The 13,044-nt window shown below is 44.9% G+C and overlaps 1 protein-coding gene across 4 annotated transcripts in view; it reads left to right on the top strand.

Annotated features, from left to right (window-relative positions):
* ZNF346 (zinc finger protein 346) overlaps window positions 1-8,787 on the top strand; it is a 31,642-nt gene extending 22,855 nt beyond the window's left edge. For 2 of the 4 annotated variants that reach the window (XM_007085523.3, XM_007085522.3), the window contains exons 6-7: window positions 3,213-3,306; window positions 5,757-8,787. In XM_007085523.3, the coding sequence (XP_007085585.1) occupies window positions 3,213-3,306; window positions 5,757-5,844 (182 nt within the window). In that variant the 3' untranslated portion in view covers window positions 5,845-8,787. Of the gene's footprint in view, window positions 1-2,118; window positions 2,210-3,212; window positions 3,307-5,756 lie in introns of those variants that run through there. The other 2 variants (XR_006219772.1, XM_042991707.1) reach the window with 2 other exon arrangements.
* The last annotated feature ends 4,257 nt before the right edge of the window (window positions 8,788-13,044 follow it).

The following is a 13,044-nucleotide window of genomic DNA, read 5'->3' as shown; positions in this document are numbered from 1 at the left end:
TTCAGGTTTTGTTAAGTTCATATATAGTCAAAGAGTGCCTGAGTGGCTCAGTCAGTATCCAACTCTTGATTTCAGTTCAGGTCATGATCCCAAGGTCATGGGATCAAGCCCTGTGTTGGAGCATGGAGCCTGCTTAAGATTCTCTCTCTCTTTCTCTCTCTCTCTCTCTCTCTCTCTCTCTCTCTCTCTCTCTTTCTCTCTCTCCCTTTCTCTCTCTCCCTCTCCCTTTCTCCCTTTCTCCCTCTCTCCCTCTCTCCCTCTCTCCCTCTCTCCCTCTCTCCCTCTCTCCCTCTCTCCCTCTCTCCCTCTCTCCCTCTCTCCCTCTCTCCCTCTCTCCCTCTGCCCCCCTCCCCCGCTCAGGCACGCACTCACTCGCGCGCACTCTCTCTCAAAACAAAAAATCATATATAGTCAAGAAATATTTGCTAAGTTCTTTCCTAATATTTGTCAGGCATTTTATATATGATAGTAAACAAGACAGGTGTTGTCCATGTTCTCATGAAGCTTAGAGTTTAGTAGAAAAGACAGGCATTGAGCAAATAACTTCAAGTGTGACAAGCTTTAGAAAAGGAAACAAATGGGGCACATGGCTGACTCAGTTGGCAGAGCACACAGTTCTTGATCTCAGGGTTGTAAGTTCAAACCCCATGTTAGGTGTAGAAATTACTTAAAAATAAAATCTTAAAAAAAAAGGAAAGGAAACAAATGGGACAACTTAAATTGGAGCAGGGATCAGTGAAGGTTTCCCAGAGTGAAAGGAGGATAATGTGGGGCAAAACGATCCTGGGGAGATGACGGAGCATCCAGTCCTGGTATTGTTGGTCATGTTAGGGATTTGGGCCTTTAACCTAAAAGCATTGGGAAGCCAATGACAATTTAAGTATTATTAGATCATTCTGCTTACAAAGTGGAGAATGGTTTGGAAAAGGGAGGAAGAGGAGTGGGGAGACCCCAGCAATGAGGGTATTGTAATTCATACTAGAGAGGATGGGAGATTGGACTAAGTAAGGTAGCAGTGGAGGAGATAGACAGAAGTAGATGGATTCAAGAGCTATGTAGGAAGTGGAATTGTCAGGATTTAGGGGCGTCTGGGTGGCTCAGTTAAACATCCAACTCTTGATTTCAGCTCGGGTCATGATGTCACAGTTTGTAAGATTGAGCCCTACATCCAGCTCCGTGCTGTCAGTGTGGAGCCTGCTGGGGATTCTCTCTCCCCCTCTCTCTCTCTGCACCCTTGCTCGCACTCTCCCTCTCTCACTCAAATCAATGAACTTCAAAAAGAAAAAAGAATTGTCTGGATTTGGCCATCAAATGTGGGAGGTGAGGGGGGCCTGGCTGGGTCAGCCTTCAGAGCGCGCAATTCTTGATCTCGGGATTGTGAGTTCAAGCCCTACATTGGGTGTAGAGATGACATAAAAATAAGATCTTTACCAAAAAAAAAAAAAAAAAAAATGTGGGAGGTGAAGGAGAGGGAATAGTCGAAGATGATAACCAGATTTAGTCTTAAGCAATTAGGTGGATAGCCAGGTTTTGTCAGCTTGGAGTTAAGATGCCCATGAGATATCGAAGTAGGCAGTTGGATATATAGGTCTAGAACTCAAATGAGAGGTCTGGGTTAGAGATATTGCCATTTTGGTAGGTCAGTAATTGTTAAATATTAGTGGTTTCATATATTTTAGGTGGTAATGAAAGTCAGCAGAATGAATGAAACCCCTAGAGAGTTTAGAAAGAGAAGAGCTGAGGGTCTAAGATTAAGCCTTCTGCAAATGCTGGCCATAAATGTCTAAAATGGACCTGAATTCTGATTGCAGTAATATTCCCCTTAAATGCTCTAAAGGGGTGTGTCTTCCAGGAAATACCTGAAGATACAAAGGAACATCAGCTAGCTAATTGGAGTAGAGGAGATCATTGGTGTTCTCAGCTATAGCTGCCATAGAAGGCTGGTTAAAAGATACTCTCCACCTCTTTGCCAGACTGATGCATGGAGCCCATAAGAGTGAAATAATACTAGTAATAAGAGCTCACATTTGTTGAGCACTTACTATGTGTCAAATGCTTTTATTTAAATCATTACAGTAACTTTATGAGGTTGATACTAATATTAACCTCATTTTATAGGTAAGGAACCTGAGTCTCAGAGAAGCCCCACTTTTACAAATGAGGAAACCAAATCTCAGAGAGGTTAAGTAACTGGCCTGTGGTCCTACAGGTAAGAAATGATAGAGCTGGGATTTGAGCCTAGGTGATCTCACTCCAGAGCTGTGAAACTTTAGGGTGGCAGATGGTTAGAAGAGTGTCAGAACCAGAGGGCTCTTGAAGTCATGTGTACAGCTGCCTTTCTTGTACAGCTAACATCTGTCATGCTAGAATAAGTACAGCCTTTGTGGTCAGCCAAGCCTGAGTTTGCCACTTACTAACACTGTGTTCTTAGACATGTGACTTTGCCTTATTTTCCTTTGTAAAATAATGATAATGATTTTCCCAGGAAAATCATTATGAGGGCCAAGCAAAATTATATAGCGTGCATGGCCTATATCAGGTACTTGGTTAATGATACTGGTTTTTATTATAAGTATTATGGTTATAAGTTATGGTATAATTGACTTACAGTTGAGAAAAGCTGAGGATCAGAAAGGGGAAGGGGTTTAGTCAAGATCACATGAAGGCAGAGCCAGGAGTCCAGCTCCATATCTTGGCCATGTGGACAAAGGCCACTTTGTCATTGGATCAGCCCTGGTAGTAAGAGTGTCTGTGAGCCCCAAGGTAGAAAGACTAGATTAATTTTCATAGCAGGCATTCTCATTAATTACTGTTATTGCAAGCCTAGGGAGAGTGGCAGTTTCCCAGAGATCTCTCAGTGAAGGGCATCCTTAATGAGGCCACTTAGCACAGTCCAGGTAAAAAGATACACCAAATGTCACCTCTTTGTTCTGTCAATCTTTTATTTACTCAACAGACAGCTACTGTAGACCAGGTTCGATTCTGGGACTTGGGGGTACAGAGGGGAGTGAGGAGGTTCCCAACCCCAGAAAGCACATAGGCACACAGCCAGTGTCCCCTGAGCATTGAGGCCTCTGGGATTCTCATCAGGGCCAACCACCTAATCTCACCCCACCATCCATCCTCAGAAGGGCATTTACTGTCAAAAGCAGCAGTCCCCAGGTCCCTTGTTCCTGGATAACTAAGTATCTTGACTTTTATGTGTGTTTCAGCTGGGAAGGGTTACCCCTGCAAGACGTGTAAGATAGTGCTGAACTCCATAGAACAGTATCAAGCTCATGTCAGCGGCTTCAAACACAAGAACCAGTGAGTAATCTTCCTTTGAAATTCAAGGGTCTGCTACAAGAACTCAAGGCTTCTAAATCAAAACAAAGCCAGGTACTACTTTGCTAAAATGGAATCCTGGCAGCCTTTTCTCAGTCAACAGAAAATCAATCAGTTAACAAAAGTGTCTCCTCTGTAAGTTTTTCCTCCCATCAGCTTCTCCGCAGCCTTTGGACCTGCCACTGAAGGTTTGAGTAGAGAAACTTAAGACACTTTCCTTGGCGGTCTCCTAAAAGTACTTAGATTTCCTGCCCTATAGCAGTCTGACTAGGGAAGTTTCCCTTCCCTCAAGCCTGTCACTGGCCTAAGAACCTAGTCTCTGCTGCCATCAGTTCTATGGCAAAAGCTCCCTCTCCAGGTTATTACCAAATATGACCAGATTTGTTCATTCATTGGTCAAGTATTTATTGAACACCCTCTGGGTGGTGGCCAAAACAGATCCCGTCCCTGCTCTTGTGACCTTACGTTCTGATGGGAGGAGACAAACAATAAACGAGTAAACAACCAATAATTACAAATTCTGATAAGTGCTTTGAAGGGAAGAGGTAAACACAGTCATCTGTTCATGATAACCTTGAAAATGACTAACACTCTTTGAACCCCTGTTCTGTTGCAGGGCATATGCCAAGCAAATCCTCTCAGGTAATCCACACAACAACCCTAGGAAGAAGGTATTATTATTGTAGACAGAGGCAACCACCATTCAAGTGATACTATGAGACAGAGCCTATAATTCAAACTGAGTCTTGTCTGGCTCACAGCATGCTTTTCTAGGGCATCATGCTAACAAGGAGGTTATGGCACCATGTGATATGAGGAGGCTAGGGCCTGGTAAGGGGAGGGCTTATGCAGTTGTCTCTTCCTCTCAGAAGGGAACTGGGTAGTGTGGACAGTGTGCTACAACATAACTTTCTGAGATGAGAATATACTCATTTTACAGATAAGGAAATTGAGTTTCAGGCAACCAAGTCTACTAAACTGATTTCTTTGACTTAAATGGTAGGTTCTGCATTGTTCACAGAGCTGAATTAACTAAAGGTGGTGGAAACACAAAATATTAGTCAAAATGTCCTTGGTCCTCTCCACTCTGACTGAAGTTTCCCCTCCCACATTGCAGCAGATCTGAGGACTTTTGAGGCTTCTTTTAGATATGGACTTGAGACAAGCCTGCACAGTCCAGCCTGGGGCTCACTCCCATTTCAGCACATCTCCCTTGCAGCTTGACTGGTGGCAGTTTCAGCATACAACCTGGAGACAACCAGAGCCCTACCCTGGGGGTACCCAGTCTTGAAAATGCTAGTATTTACTCTTTTCTTTCTATATTTTCAGCTATGTGACTTTGGGTGAGTCAGTAAACTTCTCTGAGCCTCCACTTCCTCTTCTGTAAGATTATAGCTACTATTTGTTGAACACCTAAGTTAATTTCATCTAATTCACAGTAGCAGCTCTGAATTAAGACACACATACACACACCCCTTTACGACCTGAGGAAACCCAATGTCAGGTAGGTTAAGTGACTTGCCCAAGCCACTTACTTACTTGGAGTTAGACCTAGAATTCAAACCTTTTGATTCCAAAGTAAATTTATTTTGCTCTGCCATTGCGTATGGCTCGTTATCCTCACCTTATGGGATGACCTGAGAGTTAAAGTATGTGAAATGCTGGTACCAGAAAAGGGAACTATTAGAGGTAAGCTTTCATTCATTCAACAAATATTTATTGAGTACCTACTATGTGCCAGGTCCTATATGGAGCACTAGGGCTACAGTAGGAACCAGGATCAATGCTGTTCCCTGATTTTTTGGATCCCCATCTAGTGGTAGAAGCAGATCCTAAACAAATCCATAAACAAATAAGACAATATCAGTTATTACTAGGTACGCAGAAAGTGGGATAGAGTGACTGGAGAGCCACTTTTGACTCAGTGTGAGGGAAAGAATGATCAGTCTGTACTATCCAGGTCATATAGGGCCCTATAGGCAGAATAAATGGTTTGGTAGTGGAGAGATGTGGGCTGCTGTCCTGAACCTACACACTTTTAAAAAGCTTAAGGGTGGAAGGATGGTCAACAACAACAACAACAACAACAACATAATTATTTAATTTTAAAAATTAAAAAAAAAAACAAAACAGAAAACAACAATAAAAAGCCTACTAGGGTCAGGTGACTTAGACTTTCTGAACTTTAGTTTCCTTATATACAAAACGGGTACTATCCCCGCCTTGTAGAATTGCCATGAAGATGAAATAGGATGCTAGAAGCAAAGCACCCAGCATTGTGCCTAGCATGCAGTGACCCTCAGTAAAGGAGACCTGGTCACCTTATTACTCCAAGGCCCTGGAAGAGCTGTACTATCTTTAGAAAATTACCTGGAGCACCATCATAACCACCACAAACTGACCCTGTGTGTTTATTCCTTCTCAAACTACAGGTCACCAAAAACAATGGCATCACCCCTGGGCCAGATTCCAATGCAAAGGCAGCCCATTCAGAAAGACTCAGCCACCTTGGAAGACTAGAGGTGTTTCTGTCCAGCACCCCAGGTTGAACCAGCCGTGAGCCAGCTTCCCGTGACCATGGTCAGCCCTTGGCTCCCTCTTCCTCCTTTCTTATACCTGGAGAACACATAGGCCTTAGGCAGGAGTGGGCCACAGATAGCCTCTGATTGGTCCAGGCTAATCCACCCGTGCTCTTCCCCTTTGGAATGGGCCCTCTAGGTCAGGACAAGGGAAGGGGGTGGATCTTGAAAGGACTTAGGGCCTCACAGAATAGTAGTTTGGAGGATGGCCTTTCCCCTTCCCCAGCCTCTTTGGGCCATATGTCATGAGCCCCAGGCCTGTCTTTCCTTTGCAGGCCATTTTTGAACCAGTCTCTGCGGCTAAAGAACTGAGCTGTCCCTGGGCTCCAGGCAGCTCCAGTGAAACCTGGAGCTTTCACACCAGAGTTCTGCCTAGGTAGGAAAGGGCAGATGGAAGTGGCTGCCCTATGGGAGCTTGGAGCTAACATGACACACTCCCTTTCCCCAAAAAGTGCAGGCTTTCCTGAGCCTGAGACCAGATGCTGGCCAGTTACACAGTTTTCTGCCCACTGTGAAGTCTCCTCCTGGAGCAATGACACAGTCCTGGCAGAGCAGTGCTGTCCTTCTGCCTCTTCTCCACAGTTCCTGAATGGTGCTAAGGATATGCATCAGCTGGGGAAAAGCTAGAGCTGGAGGAGGCCTCGGTATCCAGTGGGATTATGAAAGCTCTAAGGGGGGGGCCTTTTCCCCTCCCCCATCAGAGAGGTGCTCTGACCCAGGGTCATGTGGGAAAGCCCCCACATGCAAGTTTTCTTGATGATTCTGTGCCCTTAAAAGGTGAACTATCTCATGCCAGCCAGCTCAAAGGTCCATTGCTGCTCCTTGGCTCTACTAGCCCTCTCCTCCTCATGTAGGAGACCACCTGTCCAGGTTGCTGTGGTGCTAGCCCTCTTCCATTATCCACCAGGAGATTCCTGGGTACCAGGGAAAGAAAGGAGAGCCAGTGCAGGTTTCTGCAGTGAGGAAACAGGTGTTCCCCAGGCCCCAAACCTAGATATCTCCAACTCTGCTGTGTTTTACGGCCTGGGATTTCACTGGGAGTGGATATTTCCTTGTAGCTTTCAAGCGGAAATTCCAAGGAGTGTCACCATCATAGGCCCCCCTTCATTGAGTCAAAGAAGCCCCTAGCTGCTCTCGTGGCCTCTTCCCCCCTCCCCCCCCCCCCCGCCCCATTGCCTATCCCTTTGCCTGTGAAATGCCTTTATGTATTGTGTATGGGTGTGTGTGTGCGCGTGCTTATGCTCTGTCTCTTGGTCACTGAAGCATCTAAATAAAGAATTTCTCCCATGAGCCAGACTGCAACTTAACAAACCTGGGATTTGGGGCCATATTACCGTTGGATCTAGTATGTGTGTCTTGACCCCTCACCCTCAACCCTCTCATACTCCCAGGGCTCTAAATACTGATCTAAGAAGGTGGGACAAAGATAAACTTTTAATTATTTGGCAACCTGTGGGAGACTTCCCAGGTGCCCTAAACTTAATACAACGTCATCCACTTATCCATCTCCCCCTGTCACAGAGGGTCTCATGGAGGTCGTTAGAAGGTTTAAGATGAGAATCTACTTTGTTTGAGAGGATCATTCTGGCTGTTAGGTGGAGAAGGAATGCAGGGGAGCAGGATAAGAGATAGATAAGGAAGCCAAAATGGAGGTTGTGTCCAGTCTGGCTCTCTCCAGGCTAATGCCTTCAGGACAGAGACCTAACCTTTTTCATCTCCACTTCTGTAATGTGGAGTGGTGTGTCATGAAGTGTTTGTTGAATGAATGAATGAATGAGTATGAGGAAAGATGGCCTTTTCCCTCACAGCTCTTACTCAGCACTAGGTTTGTTCCATGGACTTAGAGGCCTAGAGATTCTTGCAGGAAGCTTTTCTATGACCCAGAAATGAGCTAGGGAAGGAGTGAGTGTGATGGCCTCAGGAGCCTTTTGTCCAACCTTAGTTTCAGACAGCCAGACCTGAGGAAGGTTCCCAGGCAGCCTCAGCTCCCATTCTTCACTCAGCAAGCCTTTCTTGGGTACCTGCTCTTGACCAGCTGGGAAAGGCCCTACGTGTCCTCATGGTGGGTTCTCAGCTCTCAGCTTCCAAAGCCCAGACTGTCTCAGCAATTTCACTGCAATCCTTCTAATTTATCCAGGATGTCCGAATCAGCCTCATCTATCACGCAAGGAAATGAAGGGCAGAAGGGTGGGTGGGCTGCTGTATCATGAACCTTGGCCTGCAAGACCTTAGTCTGGATTCAGGAGTCCCTGTTAGCCGCGTGCCCAGCCCTTTCGGCAAGAGGGCACAGGGATGAACACTTTCTTGCTCTTGGGAAGCTCACATACTTGTTAAAGATCATTATGGCAATGGTCAGAGGGTCCTACAGAGCCCAGCAAGAATGCCCAGGATAAAGGTCTTAACTCACCTCAGGGTATGAAAAAGCTGGAGAAGTTGGGAAACTTGCATTTGATCTGCATAACAGCCTTTTGAGCTAGGTAATGATACTCCATTTTATAGAAAAGGGCCAAAGTGATGTACTATGTTATCCAAGGTCCTGGCACTAAGAAGCAACAAAATGGAGAGTAGAATCCAGTTCTCTAGATTCCTCGTCCAGAACCCTTTCCAAAAAGGACCAGAATCCTTCTGATATAACCCCTGGGCCTGCCTCACCTACCATCTGGCAGGGCCATGGGCTCATAGAGCAAGCAGCCACAAAACAGATTGGACAAGGGTCAGTGGTTATTTTTTATTCCAAGCTCCCCCATATTTCTCATAATTTTACCCAAGATTCCCAGTTTATTAGACTCCAGTTTATAACTGTAAGAAACTGATGGGATGCCTGAGTGGCTCAGTTGGCTAAGTGTCCGACTTTGGCTTAGGTCATGATCTCACAGTTCGTGAGTTCGAGCCCCGAGTCCAGCTCTGTGCTGACAGCGCAGAACCTGGAGCCTGCTTCGGATTCTGTGTCTCCCTCTCTTTCTGCCCCTCCCCTGCTCGTACTCTGTCTGTCTCTCTCTCAAAAATAAACATTAAAATATACTGAAATCAAAGTGGTTAGCTAAAAAAGGAAATTTATTGATTCACCTAATGAAAAATTTCAGTACAGGGATGGCTAGATCCAGGTTCTGACACACTGTCATCAGGAAGAATTTAATCTCACTCTGCTTTCCTCTGTGTGGCCTCTTTCTCAGGCCAACTCTCTCCAGAATGTAGCAAGATGGCCACTGGCAGCTCCAGGCTTATCTCCTGATGGAGAGGCAACTACATTGGAAAGATCATCTTTTCCTACTAGTTCCACCAAAAAAATTCTGGGATTCATTCATTAACCAGCTTGGCCCTGTTCCAGTTATTAAACCAATCACTGCGACTAGGCCCCTGATTTGGGGACTGAGAAAGAGTGAGCTACACCTAAAACACATTGACTGAAACAGAAAAGAGGAAAGTGTGGGGCTCCTTTCAGACTAAGGGAGAAGAATGGATGTGGGTAGGCAAAAATAGCTTGTCAGCCATACCCAGAAGTTGTCTGTATTTGAAATACCACTTTTTCCCTAACTTTTTGAGATATATTTAGTAACGTGCTCCAGTTTTTAGAGCACAGTTTGATGAATCCTTACATGTATGTGTACATCTGGGTGGTCACCCTCCAGATCAAGATACAGAACATTGCGAGCTCCCCAGAAGTTTCCTTTGTTTCCCTTCCTAGTTATTATCTCCCAGAAGTAAACACTATTTTCACCTCTATCCCCCTAAATTAGTTTTGCTTGCTCTTGAATTCTATAAAAATGGAATCACATCCTCTTTTGCTCAATATTATGTCTGTGAGATTCATCCGTTTGTGTGTGTATGTGTGTCAGAAGTTTTTTTTTTTTTTTCATGCTCTGTAGTAGTAGTCCGTTATATGAATACACCACAATTTAGCCATTCTGTTGATGGACAATTGGGTTATTTCTAGTTTTGAACTATTATAAATAAAGCTCTTCTGAAAAATTTTGTATGTGTCATTTGGTGTGCATGTGCACACATATATCCAGGAGTAGAATCACTGCATTATAGGATAGATGTATGTTTAATTTGTCTAGATACTACCAAATGGTTTTCCACAGTGGTTCTACCAACTTACCAGCATTTGGTATTGTCAGTCTTTCTAATTTTTGACATTCTGGTGGCACATGGGAATTTGAACCCAAGGGTTCATATTGACTTCATATCAGAGCTCCTCTTACTCTAAGCATTCCTGAGATCAGGTTTGAATTTCTCTAGCCTGGAATGGTCTCTGATGTCAGTGCCCAGGACCCACAATACACAAGCCAGCAGGTAAACATCAGAGGGAGCTCCTGCTCATGGCTCTGGTGGCTAAGGAATGTCTCATGGCAGGAGAGGCAGTCTAGTGTACAGCAAAAAAAAAACCAGGCTCTGGAACCAGGCAGCTGCAGTTCAGATCTTAGCTCTGTGGGGCTGTGTGATCTTGATGAGCTAACCTGTACTTAAGGGTGAAACACTAGTACCTACCGTATGGGTTATTGTGGGAATGAAAAGAATGGATACATATGAAATAATTACAGTACCTGACATATGGTAGATACTATGTAAATGATGACTGCCGCTCCTTCTATTACTGGCCTGAAGTAATCTCTGGGTCTTCCTGGGGAGGTGAGTCTGGAGGCAGATGGCATCTGGCACAGAGTCCTATATTAAGTCTCAATGAGTTATGAAATGCCAGAAACCTAATTCAATCTGATGAGAGGAGGGGGGCAATATGCTGGCCAGAGGTGGTTCTTCCCTGGGCTCCAGCAAGAAGCCACCTTTCACTGCTAGGGAACCTCATCTTATCCCAGGAACCTCAGGGGCACCTCAGGTTCTGCAGCCAATGACACCTGAGAATTATGCATGTAAAGCTCTTAGCCCTGAGCTGGATGAAAAGCAGGTGTTGGGATGTAATAACCCGTAAGTGCAGACATAGAGCTATGTATGTAGACATACAGCAGCCATGAAGTGTGTCACAGGGGACACTACTCTGGGATTCAGGGTTCTTGGGTGTTGGTCTTGCACCCTGCCACCAGCTTCATGTGACCTGAAGCCTCCTATTTTCTGTCTGGCTCAGAAGTTGTAAGAAATCACAGTTTGAGCCCAAGTACTACAGAGGCAGTGATGGGCAGCTAGGGGTTCTTCCCAAAGCAGGTAACAAAGAAACCCTTCACCAAAGCCTCTACCAGATGAGCTGTTCCCATCCCTATCCAGACCTTCTGATCAGCCGTCATTAGTGTCAAATAGAATAGGAAAAAACAGTTTCTCCTTCTGACCATCTGTCCACCTAACAACCTCACCTACTCTGCCCCATGCAAGTCCACATTACAGAAAGGGCAGGCATATCCCTGTTCTGGCACTCGCAGGCTCACTGTCCACAAATTCTGCTTCATCTGTCCAGGGGCTCACAAGAAACCTTAGAGGGTTCTGTAAATGGGTCAATGCTACAGCGCGGTGACCCTGATGGCCACTAGGTGGAGAACGCTCCTTTTTTTTTTTTTTTTTTTTTTTTTTTTTTTTTTTTTTTACTGGGCAAAGTAGACCTGCGCCAGGACCTTACTATTTGAATACTGAAGAGAATAGGATGACTTCTGAGCTCCTGTATTTGATATTTCATTTAGCCCTCAAGACAACCTGAAAAAAGCTTGATTTCACAGCAGAAATTCAGAGGTAAAACCTTGCAGAGCTTACACAACCAAGAAGTAATCATGGAGGGATTTGACCCCCGTGTTCCCAAGTCTTTGTTAGCACACCTCTACTTCCAAAGGCCATCTTGCCCTTCCCTCAGAACATTTCCTTCCAGAGGACACTGTTTGAAGACTGTAATTTAGTCAGCTGCTTGGGAGGACACCTGATGTTGGCCCTACTCATCAGCCTTTCTTTCACTCTTTAACTTGGGTAACATCTCTCTTCCATTCTTCTATCCTGTGGTTCTGAGAGACTGACCCCAGTCCCTAGTTCCAGGGATGAACTTGTGACCCAAACCTGGGCAATCAGAATAATTCTGGAGCTGTTAGTAGTCATCTTTGCCACTACATAAAGACAATCTGTGTGAAAATTAAATCATCACAGGAGAAAACAGCTGAGAGTTGGGAAGAGACTGGTTTCTGATGAACACCTGGATCTAACGAGGCCTGAAGCTAATACTCTCAGGACTTTTTAGTCACCAGTCAATACTCTTTTTCTTTAAGTCAACTTAAGTTGGATTTCTATCATAACCAGGAGTACTGTTTCCCCCCACCCCAGGAGTACTAATACATGTTTCAGCTTCTTCATCAACCCAGTGACCTCCACTTAACCTAAGAAGATATATATGCCACCAGCATAAACAACCTCAGAAGAACCAGAACAACCTCAGAAGAGCCAGAGAACTGCCAAGCTGAGCCCACCTAATCCACAGAATTTTGACAAATAGTAAATGTTTCAAATCACTATGTGTGGGAATGGTTTGTTTTGCAGAAAGGCTTCTAGAATCACACCTAGTAACCATACCTTGTTTTGGTCTCCTGGTATCTATTTACCTTTCTTCTTCCTTGAGGAATCCCACCCTCAGCTGATGTGGTCCGGCTCGAGATGACCTCCACCCCCCCTGGCTTCTGCTAGAACAATTGGGAAAGAGTTGCTAAATGGGAAGGTTTTGAGCGCAGAGCTGTTGGTTAGCCTTCTTTGTTACTTCTTGGGAAGCACCTGCCACAGAATGGAGCCAGAGGAAAGAAAGAAAAAGAGAGAGTCTTGGTCTAGCTGTTCCTAAAGCCTGATCCACTTCTGGACTTTAAAATTGCATAAGCCAGGGGCACCTGGTTGACCCAGTTGGTTAAGCGTCCAACTCTTGATATCAGTTCAGGTCATGCTCTCACGATTCATGAATTCAAGCCCCACATAGGGCTCTGCGCTGACAGCACGGAGCCTGCTTGGGATTTTCTCTTTCTTGCTTGCTCTCTGCCCCTCCCCCGCTCATGCTCGCTCTCTCTCAAAATGAATAAACCAACATTTTTAAATTGCTTAAGTCAATAAGCTCACTATTTTTTGTAAGTCCATTTGCGTTGGGATATCTTACTTGCACCTGAATGAAAATATTCCTTGAAAGTCAGGAAATTTAATAGAGGCTGAGCAGTGCCTGGCAGAGGGCTATTAA

The sequence above is a fragment of the Panthera tigris genome, chromosome A1, assembly GCF_018350195.1.
Source record: "Panthera tigris isolate Pti1 chromosome A1, P.tigris_Pti1_mat1.1, whole genome shotgun sequence".
In the NCBI taxonomy this organism is placed as follows: domain Eukaryota; kingdom Metazoa; phylum Chordata; class Mammalia; order Carnivora; family Felidae; genus Panthera; species Panthera tigris.
Note: the sequence above shows the minus strand (reverse complement) of the source record. Positions and strands in the feature narration are given on the sequence as shown.